This window comes from Leptosomus discolor, chromosome 9, assembly GCF_034619465.1.
Source record: "Leptosomus discolor isolate bLepDis1 chromosome 9, bLepDis1.hap2, whole genome shotgun sequence".
NCBI classification, from domain to species: domain Eukaryota; kingdom Metazoa; phylum Chordata; class Aves; order Leptosomiformes; family Leptosomidae; genus Leptosomus; species Leptosomus discolor.
Window position 1 is genome coordinate 12,896,264 of NC_141399.1, and position 22,750 is coordinate 12,919,013.

Consider the following 22,750-nt stretch of genomic DNA (forward strand, 5'->3'; position numbering starts at 1 on the left):
AAAGAGAGAGGAGGAGGAGGAGGAGGAGGAGAGGGGCCAGACAGCTGGGGGGAAGGAGGGGAGAGCAAGTCAAGTACAGTAAAAATTGGAGCCCACCCACCCTCCCTCCACCAAAGTAACAACAACATCCAAACGCCGTCCTAGAAAGCCCCTGGGGCTCAGGGGCTCTGCCTGGGCAAGGGATGCCCAGCGGGTCCATGGGGCAGGCGACCCCCTTCTCCTCCGCCCAGCACCGCCTCTCTGCAAGGTCCCTGCTGCATCCCGGTTGCATTGGGGGGGGTTGTGTGTGTGTCGGGGGGTTTTATCGATGTTGCTGCTGTCGTCGGGATTTGGGGTTTTTTTCCGCTAAAGCGCGAGGTTTCCTTGTTCGTTCGTGGGAAGCGTGCAGAGGCGCGGCGGCTCCCGCGGGTCTGGCCGGCCCCAGCCCCAAAGTCTTCTTCTGCCCGCGGCTGCCGCTGGCCGGCCCTCCCTCCTGCCGCCTCCGCTGCCCGGGATGCTGGCACCGCGCCGCCGCCTTCTCAGCTGCTTAAGGCCATTGTGTCGATCGCCTGCTCCAGCTTACTCCTCAGCCGCTGCCTCCGGGCTTGCTCGTCCTTCTCCAACGCGGCTAAAATCTGGGGGAGAGAGAGGAGAAGAGAGGGTGAGGAGATGCCCTCCTGCCCAAAGTGGCTCCTTGTTGCCCGTGGCCGCGCTGGCTCATGGATGGCATCAGGCCATGGGGATGTGGCCCCATGGGAAGTGGCACGTGTTTGTTCCCATCCCTAACAGGGCCAGGAAAGGGCTGAAGGAGGCGCGAAGTGGAGGACTCTGCTCTGGGTGCTGCCACCCCACAGACAGAGCCTCCCAGGACCCCCAAGGGGCTGCAGTAACACTGGACCTGCTTGGTATTAACAATTGGCCAACCTGCACGTGAGGAAATGAACAAAATGAACACCCATCATCAAACGGAGGGTAAACACCAAAACCAAGACAACACCACCTTCCCACTACGTCCGTGACTCCAATAAAGCTCTAATGTCCTAGGCAGGCAGAGGCTGCATTTCAGAGACCACGATCAAGTCATGAACTGGCTCCACAAGCACAAAAAGACCAAATCCGTGAGGCTTCAGCTGCCACCAGTTGTAAAACCCCGCTCATCTCTCCCCAAGGTTGACAACAGGGGAACACTGGGGTGATGGAGGGGGACATCAGATGGATGCACCAGCAAAGCCTGCCTCTCTGGGAGCCCTCGGTCCTGTGCAAGGGGTGCACCACAGACACCCAAGGAAGACTCTCCTCCTTTGAAACCCCCTTTTCTCTAAACAAGCTGCTGGCCGAGATGACAGATGGCAGGGTGGAGAGACGGTCCTTTGCCCTGGGCTGGATGTGGCCATGCCCCCAGGGCTGGGGAAGGACTGGCGGCAGCCGGAGAGTGGAGGGCGAGGCTCAGAGTGGGGAGAACGGAGTAATGAAGCATAAGATGAAGGGGCAGTTGCCCTCCCAGCAGCCAGGAGTCTCGTCTCACTAACATCATGCCAGCAGAGCAGAAAGGCTGATTGAAAAAAACAAACCTGACAGAAATCTCATCTCCTCGGGTGAGCTAGTTGAGAGAGCAAATTTTTTTGCAATTAAATATCAAGACATCCGTCAAAGGGGACTTGATTAACCATTTCATTGGCTGCATAATTGGAAACAAACTGTTGTATAATTAATAGACTTACTAGGAGGCAGGGAAAGTCCATCAGGAGCCCTACAGGTAACTTCTTAATGGGGAATCAGCTCCCTTTGATTAAGAGCTGCTGCAGCACCGGCGGGTTGTGGAGCGGCACACGGGGCGTGCTGTGCAGCATCCACCATGCTGCCATGCAGCAGCCTCCAGCCACCATCAGGCTCTGGCTCTCCGCCACACTTTTTGGGACAGCTCCAGGCTGGTCCCTTTCTGCTGGGGCAGTCAAGAGATGCCCAATGGAGAGTCTCTTCCCAAAGGAAAGAGGAAAGGTGCATCTTGACACTGGCATCAGCTCCCGAGGAAAGGAAAATTCACCAGCAAAAGCCAGGCACATCTGATTTACCTCCCCTGGCAGCAACCACCCTGGGCTACAGCTGGACTCGTGAGAGCTCCTAGTCCCTGCCACAAATCTGCTACCAGGGACACTCCCCTGCCATCCATGTCCACAGCCGCTGTCAGCCATCATGCTACGCATGGAATAAAATATCTATAATAGCACTCACGCAGAAATCCAAACCCCACGTGCCTGAAAGGTGGCTGAGCTGGAACCAAATGAGATTGGTCTGAGAAGCGGAAGAGGAGCCTAGTCCCCCCATCAACCTCCTCTGTCTCTCCTGATAAGACAGCTGCGTACCCTGGGATGCTGAGGTGTCGAAAGATTCACAACCTGCTCCTGCATTTATTTGCTCCTCTTTTATCTCAGCCTTAAGGAAACAATGCAGGCAAAGGAAACCTGTGCCGAGTGTAGAGAGAGACCCAGGTTTGTCACCTGCTGTAAGGAGCCAGGACCACTGATTACTAAGATGCAAGTACCCAAATGAAAATTAATTATGATTTTCATCCACAGCCAATGACAGCATATTATTGCACTGAACAACAGGAAAAATTATTCTCTCCCATTTTGCATCAAAGAGGGTGCAATCGGGCTGCATATAATTGTGCTTAATGAATGAAAACAAACAAAGGGAACAGCTGCGATTTATTAATCCCATTACAAATAATAGAAGAAGTTCCTGAGAGCTGTGAACACACTTGTGATGCTCAGAGAGCGAGTGACAGCAAGACACTCAACAGATGTCAGGCTGCCATTAGTGGGCAAGAAGAGGACCTGTGTCCTTAAAGAGCAGCTCATTAATGCCACATGGTCCCCTCCCTGCCCTCACCCAGGGCATGGAGGATTTATTTAAGGTTTGGGAGACTTTTAGCCTTGAGGAAGCAAGCACTTGATGATGGCTGAGGGAAGGTGGCTGCCCCACAGCAGATCTAGATCCTCCAGACTGCTCCTCTTCCACTCTCACGGTACCCACAGAGCTGTTGTACAAACTGTACAACCCCAGAAACCCTTCACAGCCAACTCATCACACGGAGTTATGGGGTGCCATCTAGTTGTTTGGGGAGTGGCATGGAAGTCCCATCAGCATGGTCATCAGTACATGGCCACCATCTGCCTGATGACTACCACACACCACCTTCCCAAGCACCAGGGTTTCCCTCCATCCCTGTAGGCAAGCCAGGCCCTCCTCTTCCTCCCTCCTGCAAAGCACCTAGCTCCACAAGGGTTTCCATCACCATGGTCCCAGTGCTGCCCTTAGACCCAGGGGCCAGGTCTGCTACGACCTGCCCATGGAACCTCAAAGAAGCACTGGGAGAGGCCTCTCAGGATTGCTGCAGGGTACGACGGGAACCCCATTTCCTCTCCCTGCGGGGCAAGAGGCTGGCTCTCCCGGCCTGCTCCAAGCGAGGCGATGTTCTGGCACTCTGTCACCTAAATAAGCCACTGTTCACACACAGTCATCAATCTCCTTTATTGAGACAATAAAACCTATACTATTATGTTATATGTATAGATCCATATTTTACTGCTTTAATAAAAAGATGCAGGGTGTGGATTTGAGCAGTGCTTTACAAAGTTAATTTGTATAAATTACAATAGCGGTTTTTAACCATTCTTATTGATGTTTACAAAGCAAGCACTGAAGAGGCCACCACATCCTCTAGCATCCCCAGGGAGCAGAGCCAGACGCCGCCTGTATAATCACACGGTGTTGGTACAGCCACAGCACTAGGTCGTCGTCGGCAGATAGAGCAGGCACACTGAGATAACGCTGCAAACTCTACAGCCCTGTGGAGCTCATGTACCAAATATGTAGAAAAATAGCTATTTCCCACATTACTCACTGCAGAAAATACAGGGAATGAAGAGCTGCCTACACCAGCACCTGGCTCCACACCTCCCAAACCTTTCCTTGCCGCCAGTCCAAGCACAAATATGGACTATGTTGCTCTCATGCATTTCACGAGGTGTTTTTCTACAGGAAAAAGCAGGGGAGTGCAGAAACATGGGCAAAAGGACACAGCTTGCAGCCCAGGCTTGACTCTCCACTGCTGTCTCTTACCTCATCCTTGTACTTGGTGATGTAGGAGTAGATCTCGTGCAGCGCGCTCATACTGTTGAACTGGCTGAGGTGTAACCGCGACTGCTCTGCCAGGTATGCGCTCATGTCCTGGTCACTGATCGCTGGCATTTTAGCTATATCTGCATAATATCTGCAAAGGAGAAACAGAAGAGTGTGTCAGAAATAGGGACAGACAGACTGGGATGGGTCCCTGCCGCAACGCTTGCCGAGAACAGCCACTGGAGTGGGAAGGTAAAGAGCATCTTGCCTCTGAGCTGTGACCCGTTGTAACACCGCTGCTCATCAAGAGGTCTCTCAGCACTCTGCGGAGCAGCCAGCATCATTAGAAACACGCTCCTGATGGAGCAGCACCCAGCCCAGCCCAGCCCACCACACCACGCTGGGAAGCCCAAAATCACTGCTCTGAGGGATTTCCTACCCTCTCCTAAACCACACGTTTTTCCTCCTTCCCACCCCATTGGCATGTTTTTCCACCAAACCGCATCCACCAGAATCCTCCATGCCTGCAGCAACACATAAGGCTTCGCTACCACTCTCCTAAGGTCACGGTGTCACTAAAGCCAACGATGCCCCTTTGCATGCAATTAAACACTTGGTGCGTGAACACGAGAGAGGTTCACATCCAGCCCTTGCAGTGATACACGCCCATGTGGTTATGTCTCTCTCCGCAACAAGCATTCAACACAGCCTATGACTGCCGCTGGCCATGCTCAGAAGTTACTGCTCACCAAAAAGCGACAAGGAGCTTTCGTATTCAGTAGAAACCGAGGTTCTGCAGACACGTCTGTGAACTCAAAGGGCCCTGGGCAGCAGAGGAAGTAGCTGATGTCTTAGGGCATGCCTGGGTCAGACAACTTGGTGCTTTCCTGCCTTCCTTGTGCTTCTCTGATGGTTGCTACCAGCAGGATACCACCTCACATTTCCTAGGGCACCTTACAATTTGCAGTCCTATCCCACAGCTGCCTCACTGATATGCTCAGCAAATACAGGGAAATTCAGCCACAGCTTATACGGTCCAGAATCGTAGTGGAAAAACAGAATATCCAATAGGATATTCAACAAAACCCAGGGACATCAAAACCGCAGCAGGAGGGTTACACCAAGCAGATGCACCAATGGACTGGTTGCTGAGGTCCTTTTGGAAACCAGGGTTGTGTCCACAGGCCTCTATTAAAAAAGAAACCCTACCCACAGCAAACAAGCCCTGGCCGCTCCCACCACCTGGAAATACAGAGTGCCAGTCTCTCCACGGTTTGCTTTACTCCTCATGACTCCTCACTCAGTGAAGTTTCTGGTACAGTGATTAGCATCATTAGCATCATCAGCCGAACGCTGAGATGGAACACGGCTGAAGCACTTGGATAGGAGCAGATGGCAGCAAGACCACTTGAGGAGATGAATACGAGGATTCACTCCATCCCACGGCGCTGAACTCAGCTAGTGATAAAATACTTGGGCAGTTTTTACGAGGAGGCTCATTCACACCCAGAAAATGATGCAAGAGATTTCCTGGATGCTGTCAAGAGAGCAGTGGCCTGAGGTGAGGACCTCTGACTAAACCAGGCATTAAGAGATCTGCAACGCCGCTAGAGAGATGACCCCCCAGAGTGATGTCTCCTAAAGCTGACATTACTTCTACCTGTGCTGAGGAATATTAGGGACACTATGCCCAGCCTTCTCAGTTCCAGACAGCCTTGATTAGCCAAGAAAACCCGTAGCGATCCTCCTGGCCACCCTGGCGAAGGCCCCTGTTGGGAGGGACTCGTGGGAGATGAACGTACAAGGCAGACTGCTGAAGAAAGCTTTTGTGGCTGCCACAAGACGTCCAGGTAACATGCAGATGTTTCACCACAGCCATGACCCTGGCAGCAGTCCCCTTGGGTTTCCCCAGGCTTCCCACTTCCCCAGCCCTTTACTGTGCTATTCCTGCCTCCAACTGGCAGGATGCCCTTTTTTCAGCTGGTGCCTGAATCACGGCAGCAGACAGACCTGCTGTTGGGACTAGCAGTCCCACTCAGCCACCCTCACATCACTCCCATCCTGCCTCTGCAAAGCTTTGTGACGATAACCGTGCCAAAAGCCAGAAACGCTGATTATGCCATAAAACCCCGCAGCAGAGGAGCAGCAGGAGACGGAGTCACAGCCTGCACGGGGCAGCTCTGCCCCCTGCTTGGCTGCCTCTGGGACCGTACCGGTGGTAAGTGATGGCAGGAACATGTGCCACCGATGAGATCTCCCACCTCCTCCCCAGGGACACACCAAGTCTAGACCAACATTCAGCTCTGGAATGGTTTTATACTGTTTTTTCTCTGGGCACACACAGAGCTGAATATTTTTGTCACAGAGATGGCAAGGTCAAAGAAATTCACCTTATGAAGTTTGTGATGTTCCTATGGGACCCCACTCCAAAGCCCCATCCAGCCCCCTGCAAAGAACCTGCTGCTATTACCATGCAGCTCTCTGTCGTCTCAGCCATCATATTTCAGGGGCACCTTTTCTTCTGATCCAAACCCTGTCTTCCTCGAGGGAAGAAACTTGTCTTTGTACCTGCCTGCAAAGCACCAGGCATGCCAATGGTGCAACAAAAATAACTGTGTACAAGATAGCATCCAAAGGATGATTTAGGCTACAAAGAGCTTGCAAACTAGAGAATATGACACTTATTGCTGCCTGGACATCTTTCATTTGGTTCATTCTGTATTTGGATGCTGAAAAACAGAAGGGTCCTCTGTTAAAAAATGAAAAAAGGAGCATGATCTATAGCACATCATGTCACCACAAAGGGGAAAGTTGCATCAACATCCTGAAATCTGCCAATTTTTAAGCTTGATGAAGTCCCACTTTACAAAACAGCAGTATTTTAACAGTGGCTCTATCTGGAGGGCTTTGGAGGACATCTCCTAGGTTTCTCTCCCAAAAGGATAAAGCCAAACACAGCACTATGCCCGAACGCATCAATTTGCAATCAGTAGCATTCAAACCCTGAACTTTTAATACTGCGTTAATTCAGCAGGGCAGAAGGATGTCTCTCATCAGCTAATAGTGAGGGTGGAGGGTGTCGGAAGGAGTCAGGGGACCTGCTCCTCAGCACAGCAACAGCAGCCCAAGCACTGCCTCAGAGCATGTGCTCTCATCAGAATCCCAGGTGAGGTGTACTGATGAATGAGAGATGGGAAATGGTAATTTTCAACCATTTCAGCAAAACTTGCATGTACTGTCACGGTACAAAACAGGCAGTTCTCTAGTCCAAGGCTGACTTCTCACTGGTCTTTGAAAGCAATCCAGGGAGGTGTTAGCAATTCCCCAGCACAGACCAAGTTTTTACAACAGAAAACATCACACGCTCTAAAACAGAACATTTCTTTTAGCATCCCTTAAGCAAGTCATAAATGGCTCTGTTAAACAGTCATTGCAAACTCATCCCAGGAGACAACCACGAGAAAGTATCACCTCCCAAGTGAGAGGATCACCTTCTACAAGCATTAGTATGGTCCCTCTTCAGACAGCTGCCAAGAGAAGTCCTCCCAATGACCCAAGTCCCCACACCCACATACGTCCACTGTAAGCCCTCCAGGTGAAGCAAGGAGCTATTTTGAAGTCTACTCACCTTTCTACCCAGCTCTTGTAGTTGGGAATGTCCTTGGCATACAGTAGTTTGTTGGAGGGAGAGTCTTTTCCTAGCTTGTGCTCAGAAGTTGAGCAGGAGTCCATGAATGTCTGAGCCACCACCGATAGGCAGGCATCAGTAATACTGTTCTTGTGAATGTCGAACACAAACTGGGGGTTCTTAATCACATTCACCCAAAAACGTAGAGGTAGACTGAGGGATGAAGGAAACAGGAGTCAGCACCTGAACCAAGCCCAACAGGGCAGCTGGCACACACATGCACCTCCAGTTGTGGCAAAGGAGCTCCTGACCCAGCACTGGGCAGGCTGCTTTTCCCAGCACCCCAGGGATACAAGCATCCTGGGGTAAATGGCCATTCCCCTCTGCCCACCCCCACATGGCCACAGGTTGCTGTGGAGAAATTCCTCAGCCCTGCCAACGTCTCCAAAGGCAAACTACAGCAGCACAGACCTAGGGTTTCTCCAAGGATTCACTCATACTGAAGAGCCCTCTCTGAGCCCATGGGTCAAACCACGCACGATCACCTTCCCTCACATCAACAATCCCTTCGAAGGTGCCATGTGGCATTTCACACATCTCCCATGTTGGAGAAGGGAGTTAACTGGACTCCTCAAGGGACTCATTAGCACATTTAACACCAGAGGAGAATTTAGGCAGCCTCTGATGCTGGAAATAAAGCTCTCAGCCGTAGAGCAGCAGGTCTCCTGGCCAGCCACTGACTGGATGTTTGCGGCATACTGACACATGTGCCACCCTCCATGCCTCCATTTCCCAATCCTGCTGCCCCTCTTCTCTCCCAGGAGCATCTCAGGGCCTCCCTCCATCAGAAAGTCTCTGCGCTCCGTCATCCCTCAGCACCAACACCCAGCAAATGCTTTTATCGTAGACAAAACACACTTCATTCACCAGGACTTCCCTAATGAGGGTACCGGGTGCATGTACATATTTCATTTGTGAAGGGAATGGCCTCGAGAAATTAGCTCCACATACCGAATTAGCGCCCAGAGATAAGCACAGGCATTAGTATGCAGGAGCCTGCATGCCCAGCCCCTGTGGAGCGGGGCTTTTTTTTCCTCCCTTGCCTTTCGCTCCTTCTTTTAATATAGAAAGACGAGTTATAAATCAGTTCCAAGAGCTTCCGCGCTCTCACATCTCCATTTTAAAATGTTTCTTTTCCTGCCCTGCTAATTGCCAACAGTTACTGAACTACACAAAAGCAATTTGGCTGCCATTTAACAAATGCCAGACACGGGAACGTACGTACCCGTCTCCAGTAACGGCAAGATCAGAGAGATGAAATCAGTGAGGCAGCAGAAAAGAAAAATGCCGAGCGGGGCTGCGGAGCAGAAGCCAACGCCTGCTCAAGCCCTGGCCCCAGCACGGCACTTTTGGAGGTCTCATCAGCCACTCTGCCTGGCTTTGCAGAGAGCGATTAGCAGTGCCAATGGGCTGGCTCTGCAGGTGAGCTTAGGGAGGATGCAGACACGGCTTTACGCTGACTTTGTTAGGGCACGCTCAGCTGAGTGACAGGAGGGAGCATGGAAACACCTTTAGGACAGCCGAGATGGGCATTGGGGCTTCCACCTCTGGAGGGGCCTGGAGGATGGAGAAGTGTGAGCAACATTTGCCCAAGGTGAGATGGGAACAGAGCTGCTTGATCCTCAGCTGACTCCAGCCATCAGGGGGAGTGTGGTGCCTGGGATTTGGGGATGGAAGGGCTGAGGGAGCATTGCATTCCTGGGATTTTTTCTGCTGCAGGAAGGCATGCAAGGGATTTACCCACACCAGAAATACAGAGATATGGGCCTCTCTTATCCTGGATCATTTCCAGGGACATACTTCTGCTCCCTGTGGGAGGGGTTGGAAGTATTGTTAGCTGTGATATCATTAGCGCCCATCCCCCGTCCCCCTGCCCCTCTCCATTACCAGTTACTCTTCCAGGTGTGCCTGACATCATAATCATTGATCTGATGCTTATCAGCTTGTTCATCCAGGAAATCAAACATGTATTTGATGGCGAGGGGCAGCGCGCTCCCACGATGTGCTGTGCTGAAGATGGTCTCAAACAGGTCATCCACAAACTTCTGTAGGGTGCCCTGAAGAGGAGAGAGAGAAAGGCTGCTCAGCAATGCTCTGTGCAGGCAGAGGGATGAGCCTTTAACTAAAGGCTGGCCTTTAAACCAGTTTCACTTCTATTCCTATCACCTGGAAAGGAAGCACAGTACAGGCTGTGTAACTCTACTGGTTCATCACTGCAGTGATGAATTATCTCCTTCATCGCATGATCTGACATGCTAAAAGCATACAAAGAAAAACACCATATAAGAGCAAAACCCAAGTGAATGTATGTCATGGTCTTTTTTGGGTCCCATAAAGTACCCAAGACCGGATGACAGACATTGCTGAACAGGCCCTTGTCCCACGAGGCAGGGAGCCAAGTCACAGGAGAGATGGCTGAGCCATCTCTGTAATCCTGAGGCAGTATCTTCAGCACAGCCCTCCGCTCCTTTCAGATATCTCAGAGACACAGCACCCGCTTGGCCCTAGAGAAGGTTTTGTATGTGCTGAGGGAAGGGGAACCTGCTGCAATGCCAAATGCCCTGAGTGATTACCCTTCCCACATCACTGATTTTGCAGCTTTATTCCAAACACCAAAGGGGATGAGGAACTCTCCCCAGGGCATCTCTGCTTTGCAGTCCAGCAGCTGCTCAAGGATTCAGGGAACAGTAAAAACACCAAAGGGTGCAAAAAGCAAATAGGAAAATCCACTCAAGGGATATTCACTGAGTGTTTTGACAGACAAAAACATTACTTCCAGCTCAGGAAAGAGACGATGAGAGTAGCACTTCCTGTTGTAAGCAGAAGGCTAATAAAAAAGCAGCGCTTACCACTTTTGGACAACCCAAATTGCTACCCTTCCCCACTCAGATTTAAAAAGCCAGGCAGCAGCTCTGCATCTCTGGGCCATACCTTGGTGGCTAAGAGGCGGGTCAGGTAGATTTCGGAGACCATCTTGCTGCCCCGGTCACCCTCCCGCTGGTCCATGTGGTCGTGGTTTTTCACCAGGTGCCAGAGCTTTGTGCCACTCTCCAGGTCGGGGGTGATCATGGGGGTCCGCGAGCGCAGGCTGTCGGGGCTGCTGGCTGTCCGCAGCATGCTCTCTGCAAGCACAGAGCAGAGGGGGACAGTTGCAGCCTGCCCACCTCCGCTTTGCTGCCAGCCCCATCACCCCCTTCCTCCCTCCACACCTCACGACCATGAAACAGGAGCTTTGGGATCCAGCCTCTGCAGTCACCGTGGACTGGGAGCTCTGCTGGGACCGTCCTCACAGGCCACTGGGCTACATTCAAGCCTGGCTGATGTACAGGAGCCAGGACCATCATGGAAGGGTTTCTGCAGAGGTCTGTCCTGCTCCCAGCATTCAGGTGGCAGGATCATAGATGCCTCCCGTCAGTCTGAGCTGACCACACTACTCCTTTCCAAACCAAGGCTGAAGTACACTTTCCAGCATGTTCACTGGAGTCCTCAACTCTGCTCATTTAAGTGCAAAGTGCCTCTGCGCCTATTTTAATTAGATTTCAGGGGAATAAAAGGGAGGGGATCCCTTAGCAGCAGCCACCTGACACGTCTTTCTCCCCCGAGTCTGACATGTTGCAAAGAGAGATGGCTCTGAGGTCATCTGCTCCTTCTTCAACACTAGAATAAAAAGCACAGTGCAGGAGAGCTGGGGTTTGGAAGACCTTGTTTACATGAGCCACAGTTAGCAATCACCTGCCCTGTGCCTTGGTCTGCAAGCCCAGCCCAGTGCTGCCTCCCCTGCCAGCACAGCGGAGGATGCCCCTGCATGCTCACCGTATCTGCTGAGGGACTTGGTGAAGGTGGAGGAGTTGGAAATGTTGTATGCTGAGTTCTGCTTGGGCACCAGGGCTACCGAGGAGCCGTCCGTCACCTGGGGGCAGAGATGGCATGAGCAGGCTGTGATACCAGAGAGGCACAGGAGGAACAGCTCCACACCAGGGTGAAACCACTCCAGGGACATCCATCTCCAGCAAAGGAGAACTACACATCTACTTCTGCGACAGGTCAGGGAAAGGGGTCAGAACAGGATCACACCAGAAACCTTGGCATGAAAATGGCAAAGTAAGGTCAGAGCAGTGAACAGCCTCTACGAGTCCTGGAGATGCCCCATTCGGTGCTTCCTTCAACGGAAGGAACATAAACACAGGGCCTAGGCAGGAAAGTGACTGCAGACCTCTGGGCCATGCCCCAGCATGAGCAGCACAGTCTGAAGAGCTGAGCCCAGGCCCTGACCAAGCTGAGAAGGGAGAAGAGATGCTCAGGCTCAAAGCAGCTGGTGACTGCTCAGTGCTCTCCACCACAGACAGCCTTACCTGGTAGTGGGCCAGCGTGTTTAGCCTCTTCCAGTCATTGTCGATCTTTGTGGTGACATCTTCATCCTGCAGTATGATCCGGGCCATCCTGCCCTGCCGCCACTCTGTCCCCATGAGAGAAAAGGGCTCATGGTTAGTGGGGGGCTTGGAGCACAAAGATGACATGAGGGTAGGAGCACGGTCTGGGCATTAACAAAAGAGCCCTCCCACCATCTTCTGAACCCCAGGACTGATGAATATCAACATGGTGTCGGGTAAAAGCTGTTTCCAAGTATTCAAGGAAAGACAGTATTGATTTGACCCTGGGGACTGTTTCCTTTGCTCCTCTTCATTCTCCTGCCACTCCTTTAAGAACAGAACTATTAACACTGTTCTCAACTATTGCCAGCCTCCGTGGATCTCAAGCCTGCAATCCAGACAACAGCCAGAGCCAGGGAGGAGGCTTCACTCCCCATTCTCTCTACTGGTAGGACCCACACTCTTATGCCAGGGGTCCCCAAACAAAGTCAGTGCCACCAAGACAGCAAAAGTGGACTGGCCAAGCACAAATGCTCTGGTCCTGACAGGTCCCCTCTCCTGTAGGAGATGTGGATTTTCCTGTCTTGAACAGGTTTTTTGGCACTTCTGCTCTTAGCCACATCCTGCTCCCCACAGGGAAGTGCTTGGCATCTTACCCAGGTCCATGTCTCCAGCTTTGGGTCGCTGGGAATAGGGAACCCCCTTGTAGACAGCATCCAGCAGCTTCTCTTTCACCTGAGTGATGGTGTCGCAGTTCAGCACCTTGACGGGGATCTCTGGGGCGTTCTCGTTTTCAGGGTTCACGCAGTTGAGGGTCTGCATAGCACAAGGGGGCAGAAAGACTCAAGTGAGAGGTTGTGACATACTGGGTGCAAAGGCAGGTCCAAGAACATGGGGCTACAGCTGTCTACAGGCCATGTCTTCTCACCTCCCAGGCCAGTGTGGAGTTGCAGCCACACGGCACATTCCAGCTTTCCCTTTCTCCCCACCTCTCCCCACCACCCTCAAACTTCCAGCTATTCCCAGAAAGGCAGCACAGTGTCAGTGAAGGAATTCTGGGCCAGCAAACCATGCCCAACTCACCAAAACCTGTCTAGCCTGAGTGATGCCTGGGCACACTCCACTCCATTTCCCTCCCAACCCCACCCCAGTGGAGATGAAGGTGGTGAAGAGCCAGCAGCAGGCTCAGCCAGGGGAAGGGCCTGGTTTATCATTCAGCTGGACAGAAGAGACAGCTCATATGGAGGAAGAGAAGTATCTCTCCATCTCCTGCAGTAACCTCAAGATTCTAACTTTGATACCCAACCAGCATGAGCCGCTGGCTACTCCAGGCAGCATGTGCTCAACAGCATCTCTGGCCTCCTACCTGTCACGGCCATGGGGTTCGCTGGGAGAGGCATGGAGCGGAATTCAGTTCATGTCTGGCTTTCTCAGCTCCACAGCAAGAGCAAACCTTGCCACAGAAAGGCCCTGTTTCTGGCCCTAGCTATGATAAGTACCACACAGAGAGGGCAAGAGGCACCCCAGGGATGCTGGAGAGAAGAACAAGAGACAAACCACTTTCTGCAAAGTACTCTGGGTGCCTCCAAGATCTTGTTAAAAACATAGCAGTCCTGGCAAGCACCAGTACCAGTGAGGCTTCCGCTTGCACTAACCAGCATTTTGTAGTCAATCTGCTGCCGGATAAGCTTGTCTTCGCTGAGGGAGTAGCGAGCCTCTCCTGTGATGGCATCAATGGGTCCCTTCTCCATCTGCTGCTTGATGGCACAGTAGAGCATGAAGAGTGGTTCCCCAGCACACTCCTGCAGGACAGAGGATAAAGGAGAGGGAAGAGAGAGGAGTGAGAAGGTGCCAGGCACCAGCTTTGCCTTTCAAGAACCACCACTGTGTCAGGAGCCTGCTGTGGCCCTGCAGCATCAAGCCCCATATGTGGCCTTATGAAGAGTCTCCAGCCCCTTCTCAAGACTGCAAGTAAGGCAGCACGTGGCAAAATTCATCCTGTGGAGGATCTCATTCTCTCTTTCCAAGCCCACCAGAGGTTGTTCCCTTGTCTACCAACCCCTAGGCTCAGCTTCCCAGACACTCTCTGGTGAATTCTGCTCATTCTACAGAACAAAAATGAGCTAAAAAGGTTCAGGGCTAGTGAAGAGCAGGTTGGGTCTGAGGACTCTGTGCATGGGATATAGCGTATCTTTTGAGCTGGCCCAGCCAAGAGAAGCACCTGAGGACTGGAAAGGGCATGCTGCAGTGCGACAGCCTGGGAGCTCTTGCCCAGGTACCACGATGCAGTTCTGGAATCTGTCAGGAGGTTTCTCCACATGACAGCTGGGCACAGCCAGCTAGATCCAGTGGGAAGCAAAAGTAAGAGAGCAACTCACTGACAACCCCACCCTGAGTCTCCAGCTGATGGAAGGGACCAGGCAATGAGGTTTCCTGCAGTTAAATCATTTGCCACCTACGTGTCCCCACTGCCAAACCCCTATAGTCAGAGTCAGCTTTAGCCACCAGCCAGAGCCACATCAGCATCTATCTCATAGGCAGGAGGAAGGGAGAGGGAAACTGGACCAGACACTTCCTCCGAAGATGCTGGAACTGCAGCAACCCAGGAACAGCAAGACCTGCCAAGGTTGGAAGTACCAACCAGCCTGGAGCCATGAGTCGGCACAGGGCGGGCTGGAAGTGGACACCCCTTTATCACTCAGGGCTCAAACCTCTCCCCTGAGCTGCATCCCAATGAGCCCTTCCAGATACAGGCATTAGTCCTAAGGGAGCAAAAAGAGTACAATGGGAGCAGAGAGGATGAGGAGAAGTCCCAGAAGATTTTACCCCACCAGCCCTCACCCCTCCCTCCCGGCCGCCTCACAAATAAATTGTACTTTGGTACAAAGTGCGGCTGCTTTCCCTGTCACCATATGCTGTTAGCATCTCGTTAGCATCTGCGGTAATTAAAGAGACAGCTGCTAACGAGCAGGAACAGGCATACATCATCCCCAGACCTTCCGACAACATGCCTGTCTTTGAAATTATGTTTCATTTGCAAACTTGGCTTCATTAAGTCAGCTTGGAAAAGCGGGAGACCCAAGGTGGGTGCTACAGTGCACATTATTGGCTGCCTGGCAAGGTAGGAGCACCAGGCTGGCCGCAGAGCAGTGAGACCCCAGGGGCAACCATAGCACCCCAAGCCCACTCCTCTGGCCACAGTGGAAAGACTGGACTTGCTTCTTTCAGTTGCTTGCAAAAATTCCTCGTAAAATTCCCAAGTCTGAGGAAGTGGTGTGGATGGAGGACAACTTGGAGCAGGATGCCTGCTCACATCTGACACAGCTGCTCTCACCTCAGCCCACAGATTTCCCCTCCCTAGTGAGGCATGGTTGCTGCCCCTGCATCTGCAGCTCTGCGCCCACCTCTAGGGATCCCCACTGAGAGAATTGTGTTCAGCCCTTCCCACATTGGCAGTCCAGTTTCACTCCAGGCATCACAGCATCACCAACTCTGCTCCTTGGACGCCAGCCAGGCTGATGGGGAATAAATCTCTTTTTGCATGCATGGGTTAGAGCTGGCCCTATGGTCTCCCTGGAGGGATGGAGGCATCAGTGGTCCTGGTGATGGATATGTGACTCCTCCAGCACCACACAGTCTTTTGGGGGCTCCTGCATGCCCCAGGATCCTGGTCTCCTTCTGACCTGTCAGGCATCCTAATGTCAACTGAAACAGCTCCTCTGCCCTGACCCCCTAGCTCTGTGCACCCTCCCTGTCGCAGCTTGGCTTCTCCACCTGTTCCAAATGTGGGTCCTGCCCTTAAAATCCAAAACCTCACTCCCAACCTCACTGTCACCACAGGCTCTTGAGGACCAGAGCCGAGATGTTGCTGTGGGTCACAGCTCACTGAGACACTCCAGATGAGGATGGTTTAGGGCTTGTCCCTGAGAGAGACCAACAAAATGAACAGGGACCACAGAAACCAGCGCTGGGCAGTTGCCCCAAGGTGAGCTCCATCAGGTGAGGTACAGGAGGGGACCACTGAGATGGGGCCAGGCGGCCCCGCAGGTTGATGGAGGGCAGCCTGCCCCCTGAACGCGGCCATGCTCACGCTGCCAGCCCCGACATGGTTTGCTCACTGCTAGGGGCCCCAGTGAGGGGGGCTTTGTCAGGGATTCTCCGTGCGAGCTGAGCTGGAGGAGGGTGGCTGCAAAACCCCCCGTGCATGCACGCTTCGGTACGTTGGGAGCAGGCTGAGGAGAGCCAGCTAATGCTCAAACTGTCTTATTGACTAGATCTAGCTCATCAGGCACCTAATATCGTGCATTTTTCAGCACTTGTCTCGATTTATCCCTCTCCCTTTCCCTAGGGTGGCTCGTTAAGAGTCTGATAAATGCTACTACGGGTCCCCATGAAAGTGCCAGCCCTCGCTGGCTCCCCATGCTGCTGATCCTGGTCTGGGGGTGCTGTCCTGTCCCTGTCCCAATCCCTCATCCCAGCACATCATGGCCATGTGATGCCAAGCGCCCAGCCCTGCTCTGGGCAGGTTTGCTGAGAGCCGATCTGGCAGCTGGGCACATGTCCGCCTGCCTCATTTACAAGCACAATTACCACAGTTTGGTGCAGTTTCCCTGCTGGCAAACTGTCTGCTGTCATACCTCTCCATCTACTCCACGGTTCCTCCTGCTTTTGGTGCCACCTGTGATCCTCACTGTCAGGAAGACAGGTGGTAACGGTCCCGTGGGTCTCCTCTGGCAGGACCAACCCAGTAGAGGTCATGAGTGCATCATCAAGTCTCTTCCAGTCTAACTCAAGTGACCCAGGCAATGGAGTTTCAACCACTTCCCCAGGAAGATGATGTCCAGCATAATAAATCTCACAGCCAGTGGATTTATCCAAGCCCTCTGCATATATTCCTCCTGTAATGGTGCATCTAGATCAGACTTCTCTCTCCTGCTACTACCACCCAGAGACTGGAGATGTTTTCCCTCACCAAAGCCAGGGCGTAGCCAAAGACTTCATAAAAAGGCATTGCCCTGGTCCCATTCCCATGTCTCTCTCTTGCTACTCCTTATCCTCAGACTTGCCCCACACTGGCAGTGCACGTGGCAGCTTCTCCAAAGGGGGACAGGGCTGTACAAGGACCGATGCCGGACAGTGGTGACACATGAGCTGATCCAAAGTAGCTTCTGAACAAGGTGAACATGTCCCAGCCCAGCCAGGCACAGGCAAAGGGCTTCAAGCCATGCACACGAACTCAATGTCCCCAGATGCCGCTGTGGGCGTTTGAAGGCTGTGCACTGCGCTTTGCTTGGCCAAAGGACAACCTTATCCACTTCAAGGAGCCCTGAGGGAGTTCATCCACAGTGAGAGCTACTCCTGCCTGTCCCACCAACCCTGCAGAGCCCAAAGAGCTGTCTGCTGGTGTCCTACCTGACCCCACCAGGTACTGCCACTGCAGGGGTGGAGGGTGGTCCCGCTGAGCAAAGCCCCCGCCCAAAGAGGTGTCGGGAGGTTTGACATCTCCCCGCAAACAGCACAGCTTTCCTCCTCTCCCACCCCTGGAAAGCAATCTTCACTGCATGCTACAGCTAGATTTTTATAGATACAGGCTATCCCTCGACAGAGGCAAAAAGCCAAGTGCATGTAAGTGATATTATAAATCACCTCTCGTTGACTATCACTTGAGTTCTGCACAGATTCCTGCTCACTCTCATCTCTTGGCTGGAAATGGTTCAAACCCTCTTTATCTTAATGAGGGATGAAATTCCACAAAAACAGCTGCGTGCCACCCAGCCTCACTGCACTGGCGCCAGGCAGGATCCCAAGAAATGGCTCTGCTGACTGACAAACCAGTGGCAGGACTGCAGGTGCCGTTCACCCCGCCGGTGTCATCCTGAAGCAGCAGCAGGAGCGAGCCAGGGGTCCACAGGCTGGAGCTGTGGCTGTGTAACTCGCACAGCCACTGGTGCGGCTCTAGCACCAGTGCTGACGAAGTAAATGTTCTCGATACGGATTGGATGAAGCAGTGGTAAATAAACAGCCTTTATGCTTTGGCATCCTCTTTGGCTACCCCCAGGAAACTGGGGAAAAGGCAAATTCAAGCTAACGGGCTCTGCACCCTCGTGCACGTGTGGTGGAGACAGCTGTGTCCCCAGCTGCCAAGGGGCCCCATGGGGTGTCCATCCCCACTGGGGCACCTTTTGGAGGGGAAGCAGCAGCAGACATGGAGATGCCTGGGGGAAATGATTCTCCTACTGCGGAGCCTCAGTGTCAAAGAGACGAAGGAAAAGCAGCGGCGTTACATGAGAGTGCAGCACATCAAACTCAAACAGGCAGAAACATCCTCCGATCACAGTCATGTCTACAGAAGGACCAACTCCCGAGGCCTTTTCCTCCAGAGTTACACAAGCAGAGGCAAGGAGGAAGGGCTAGGGACCACTCCCAAGGGATTCAAGACTCAGCTGAGTTGCTTTAGATTCTTCCTTTCTCTGGGAACAATTTTTAAAAATATCTCAGACCCACTACTCATTAAGAAATCCCAGCCTAGATTTCCTTTCTCAATATCAGCTATTTCCCCAAAAGGAGACCCAGAATCACTAATCACATCTCAGAAACTCAGGATGAAAACAGAGGCCTGCAAAGTGATCTCTGCTCCGGGAGGGAGCGGGAGCACTCAGGAGCACATCAGCCCAGGCTTTGGGTACCACACTGCCTGTCCCAGTGAGGCAGCAACCACCTCCCTGCCCACACAGGGTTGCCATCCCTTCCCAAACTCACCTTCAGAAACTTGTACAGCAGAAATGTAAACCAATTTGTCAGCATCTTCTCTGCCACCGACTCCGTTCTGTAGGGAAGGCAGAGAGCAAAGCTGTCAGAAGAGGATACTAAAGGTCTCTGATCTCACTCATTGCTACCTCAGCCTTGGACTGTGGCTAAATTCTTTTTGACTTTAAAAGGTCACATCTGGAAAGGTAGGAGCCTCGAAGCAAAGGGGCACAAGCAGACAGCAGAAGCCCTAGTGGAAAGCCTGCCCATCCACAAGGCTGAGCCACAGCAGCCCCCCAGGATGAAGAAGCAAATTGGTCTCCAGCACAGTTGGAGAACCAGAGAGCGCCAAGCATGACCTTGCCCATGGGGAGTCTCACCTAGGGCATGACCAGCTTTCTGCTTCTCCCTGGTACCTTTTACTTCTATGAAGTTTGTTTCTTCCATCATGTCCATCAGAACCTGACAGCTCTCACTACAGGAGGCACCTAAGCCAGGTAAAATGTCACCAAACCTACCTCAAGCTCCCCAGTTAAAGCACAATCTGAAGGGAAGAGCTGAGCTTGCAAGGCAAAGTCAGATCCTGACCCATATTCCCACCACAGGAGCACCTCATCCCACACATCATCGCATACCTCATCTAGCTGGAAGCCCCTCTCCCCACCTGGGAGCTGCTGCTGACTTCTGCTCCTGCAGTGCATTCAATACCGCTATTGCCCTGACACAGGCCCACCACTACTGGGTGACTTCCCTGCAACCCCCAAAGTAGTTTTTGACCTCTACAGCCTCCCAACCCAGGACCCACAGCAGAGCAAGAGGACAAACATCACCAATACTGGATGGATGAAGAGAGTTTTCTCCAGCAGCCTGTGCAAAGTCTGCTCAGAAGAACTGCTGGAGGAGAGGACACCTGGTTGTTGGCACTCAGCAGTGGCCACAGTGAAGCTTTAGGAAGCCATGCTCTGCACCCTCACTTCCCTCCATGCCCCTGCCCTTGGGCCTGGATCTGGGTGGCTCTCGGGCAGGGATGCAGAGCCCTGCAATGCAGAGAGGGCACTGATCCACTGGTACATGGCCCTGATTAAAGCCACCACTGGATTTAGGTCTGGAGACTTTGATCCCAATATGGTTTTGGTCTAACTTATCCCCAGTGCTAATTCAGCCAAAACGAAGAGGATTAAAGAAGGAAGGTGTAAGAGCAGTGGCTGGAAGCTTAAGCTGTTTTCTAAGTACCTTTGGAGTACTTGCAAAGACACCATGCCAGGCTTGCAATTCAACCCTTCCCTGCCTGCATGGTGGAAATCCCAGGTCTCTGTGTGTCTACTCAAAGTGGGGTGGTGACATAGGCGTTTGCAGTGAACAATGCTGCAACCACCTGCTCCAAAAGGAGTTTAAAAATGTAGACTTGCCTCTCAGCTTTTGGAGATGCAGCTGAAGAAAGCAGCCAAAACTGCCTTGAGAAAGCCTATATATTGCTCCTAGTTTCCTAAAGCACGGTTGAAATCCAGATGCCATCGTGCTCCAAAGCAGCATGGCAGGAAGGTCCAGGAGAGTCGCCTGTGTCTGTTTGGGACCATCACCATGCAGCATGTGCACAAGAGGGAGAGCAGGATTCCACAGGATGGGTGTGAGACATGGTGGGTTCGAATAGGACATAGGGACCTTGGTGTAGTGGTACTGCAGCCAGGACATGCCATACCAGCAGAGGAGAGGGACATCCTGGCATGGAAGCAGCTGAGGGTGACACAGGACCCAGGTGAACCATGCAGCTCTACAAGGGCAGCTTAATGCACCTGCCTCTACACCACAACGTGGTCTCGCTGATGTCAAAATTAAAATTCCCCTTAACACACCGATTATTTTTAAAGTGGCTTTCACTCCCTTTAAAGTAAAAATGCCAGCCAGCCCCTCGACCCTCTTTGGTTAGGCTTCTTCAGCTTATCCGCCCATTAATCATCAGATCAGTCACTTGCAAACGCAGGTGTTCCTGAAAGCACAAGCAACACTAATAACCTCAGGGATGTGGCTGCATTCCTGTTGCACTAGGGGAACAGACAGAAATGGGTTAACTCAAGAAACAAAACCCAGAAGGAACCCGAACCCCAGACACACCAGGAGTCCCACTGCCCAATGCCATGCACTGCCCAACAGCAATGCCATGCTCGGCAGATGGGCCAGGAGCAGTTCCCGATGGCCAGATGGCTGGGGTAGGAAATCCACTTTCCCAGAGTTTATTCAAGCTGACTCTGGGTCATATGGTCCCTTCCAAGGCTTTCTCTTGTGCTAACTGGGCTTAGCCCTTTTTGCCCTCCCTGGAATAGCACAGCCCTCCTTAAACAATTAGGGGACCGTAACACCCAAGCCTCCAGGGGAGGGAAGCCTTCCTTTGTCAAGGGGAAGAAAAAAAGGGAGAAGGAAAGGGATGTAAGAAGAAAGCCAAGGGAGGGGTGGACTGAAGCTATTCAGCAGACATCCTCCTGAGCCCCAGACCAGGTCCTTTGCTGACAAGCCTGTAACACTCATCTGAAGTGCCACCACCCGGCTCTGGCGGATGTTTGTCTTTATCTGCGATAAAGCCAGATGCCACAGCAACGCGGGGATTATCCAGTAACAAAATAAATAAATAACAGCTTTCCCCAGCTAGATTAATGTTAATCCAGTTGCCCTGGGCAGTAAGCACACTCTCACACCCAACAGCAGGGCTAATCAAAAGGATAGAGAAGCACAGCCCTCAACACCACTCGCTCGGTGCAGTGGCTGCAGAAAGAACAAAGTCTCTTCATTAAATATCACTCGGGGAGGCACAAGCAAGGTAAGAGCCAGGGGACCTTGTCCCTGCCCTAAGCCTCTTGCAGCTCCACCTGCAATGGGCCCTCGAGCTCTGCTGCTGGGGACCAACAGTCCTCGGGCTGCTGGCTCCGGCCACACCGGCTCTGCCCCTGTGCCGCTCCCACGGCTCAGCCACCGCAGCTGCTGGCCTCCCTGCGCTGCCTTTTATCTATATTTTATTGATTTACTTCATTCCGGAGTTTTGCTCTGATGGCAGTGGCTTCATGATGCTCTGAGAGACCCAGAAGCTGGAAATGCAGTTTAAATATTTCAGTGAAGCCTGGTGTCGTGGAAGGACAGTAAGAAGGGAAGAGGCTAAGACATGGTTGAGTAACAGGGGCAGAGGACAGGGGTGGGCACCTCCAAGACCCACCCCTCTCTGGGATGTTCCTAATGAGGTGCTTTGAGAAATTAAGGGTACCCTTGTAATGTGATATATGAAGCAGACTAAGAAAGCAGTCTCTAAAGAGACTGGCCAAGGGAAGGTAGGAGGGATGTAACTGGGACCAGCTTACACCTGTGCCTTCTTCAGACATCTCCCCAGGGCCAGTCACAAAACCCAACAGGTGGGACATGCCATGAACATTGGTTGATGTTTGAAACATGCTCTGGTTTTCTTGAGCCCTTCTGGTGGCATGCCAACCCCATGACTCTCAGCCGTCCCCGCATCTCCGCTGGAGGCTGGTGGCACTGGGCCGGTGGAAGTGGAGACGGGGAGGCATGGTACAGCATGCGAAGGGAGAAGACAGCATGGAGGGCCTCGAGCTGGGCTGGTGGAGCTTATTAATTGTTTTTGTTCTGCACTTGGTGTATCTTTCAATATTCATCAGCCCGTGATGAAGGAGAGCTCAGAGCTATCGTTAAATATTGATGGGCCAGGCAGACTCACGGCAGGGCTTGGCAGGCTGCCTCCTGCTCACGCTCCCCCCCGGCCCCGGCGAGACTCCCAGCTTGTGAAGATCTGCTTGGCTTTCCCAGGAAAAATCCCATGCGCCCGGCAAGGTGGGCAAGC

At 52.5% G+C, this 22,750-nt stretch overlaps 1 protein-coding gene across 2 annotated transcripts in view; it reads right to left on the reverse strand.

The window, feature by feature from the left end:
• Positions 1 to 518: 518 nt before the first annotated feature.
• The window catches only part of PLXNA1 (plexin A1), a 105,040-nt gene continuing 82,808 nt past the window's right edge, over positions 519 to 22,750 (reverse strand). Inside the window, exons 22-31 of one of the 2 annotated variants that reach the window (XM_086470401.1) lie at positions 18,922 to 18,988; positions 13,818 to 13,964; positions 12,819 to 12,978; positions 12,145 to 12,248; positions 11,606 to 11,702; positions 10,724 to 10,914; positions 9,680 to 9,849; positions 7,733 to 7,945; positions 4,105 to 4,255; positions 519 to 614 (exon numbers count right to left, since the gene is read on the reverse strand). In XM_086470401.1, coding sequence (XP_086326527.1) covers positions 519 to 614; positions 4,105 to 4,255; positions 7,733 to 7,945; positions 9,680 to 9,849; positions 10,724 to 10,914; positions 11,606 to 11,702; positions 12,145 to 12,248; positions 12,819 to 12,978; positions 13,818 to 13,964; positions 18,922 to 18,988 — 1,396 coding nt within the window. Of the gene's footprint in view, positions 615 to 4,104; positions 4,256 to 7,732; positions 7,946 to 9,679; positions 9,850 to 10,723; positions 10,915 to 11,524; positions 11,703 to 12,144; positions 12,249 to 12,818; positions 12,979 to 13,817; positions 13,965 to 18,921; positions 18,989 to 22,750 lie in introns of both variants that reach the window. The other variant, XM_086470400.1, reaches the window with a different exon arrangement.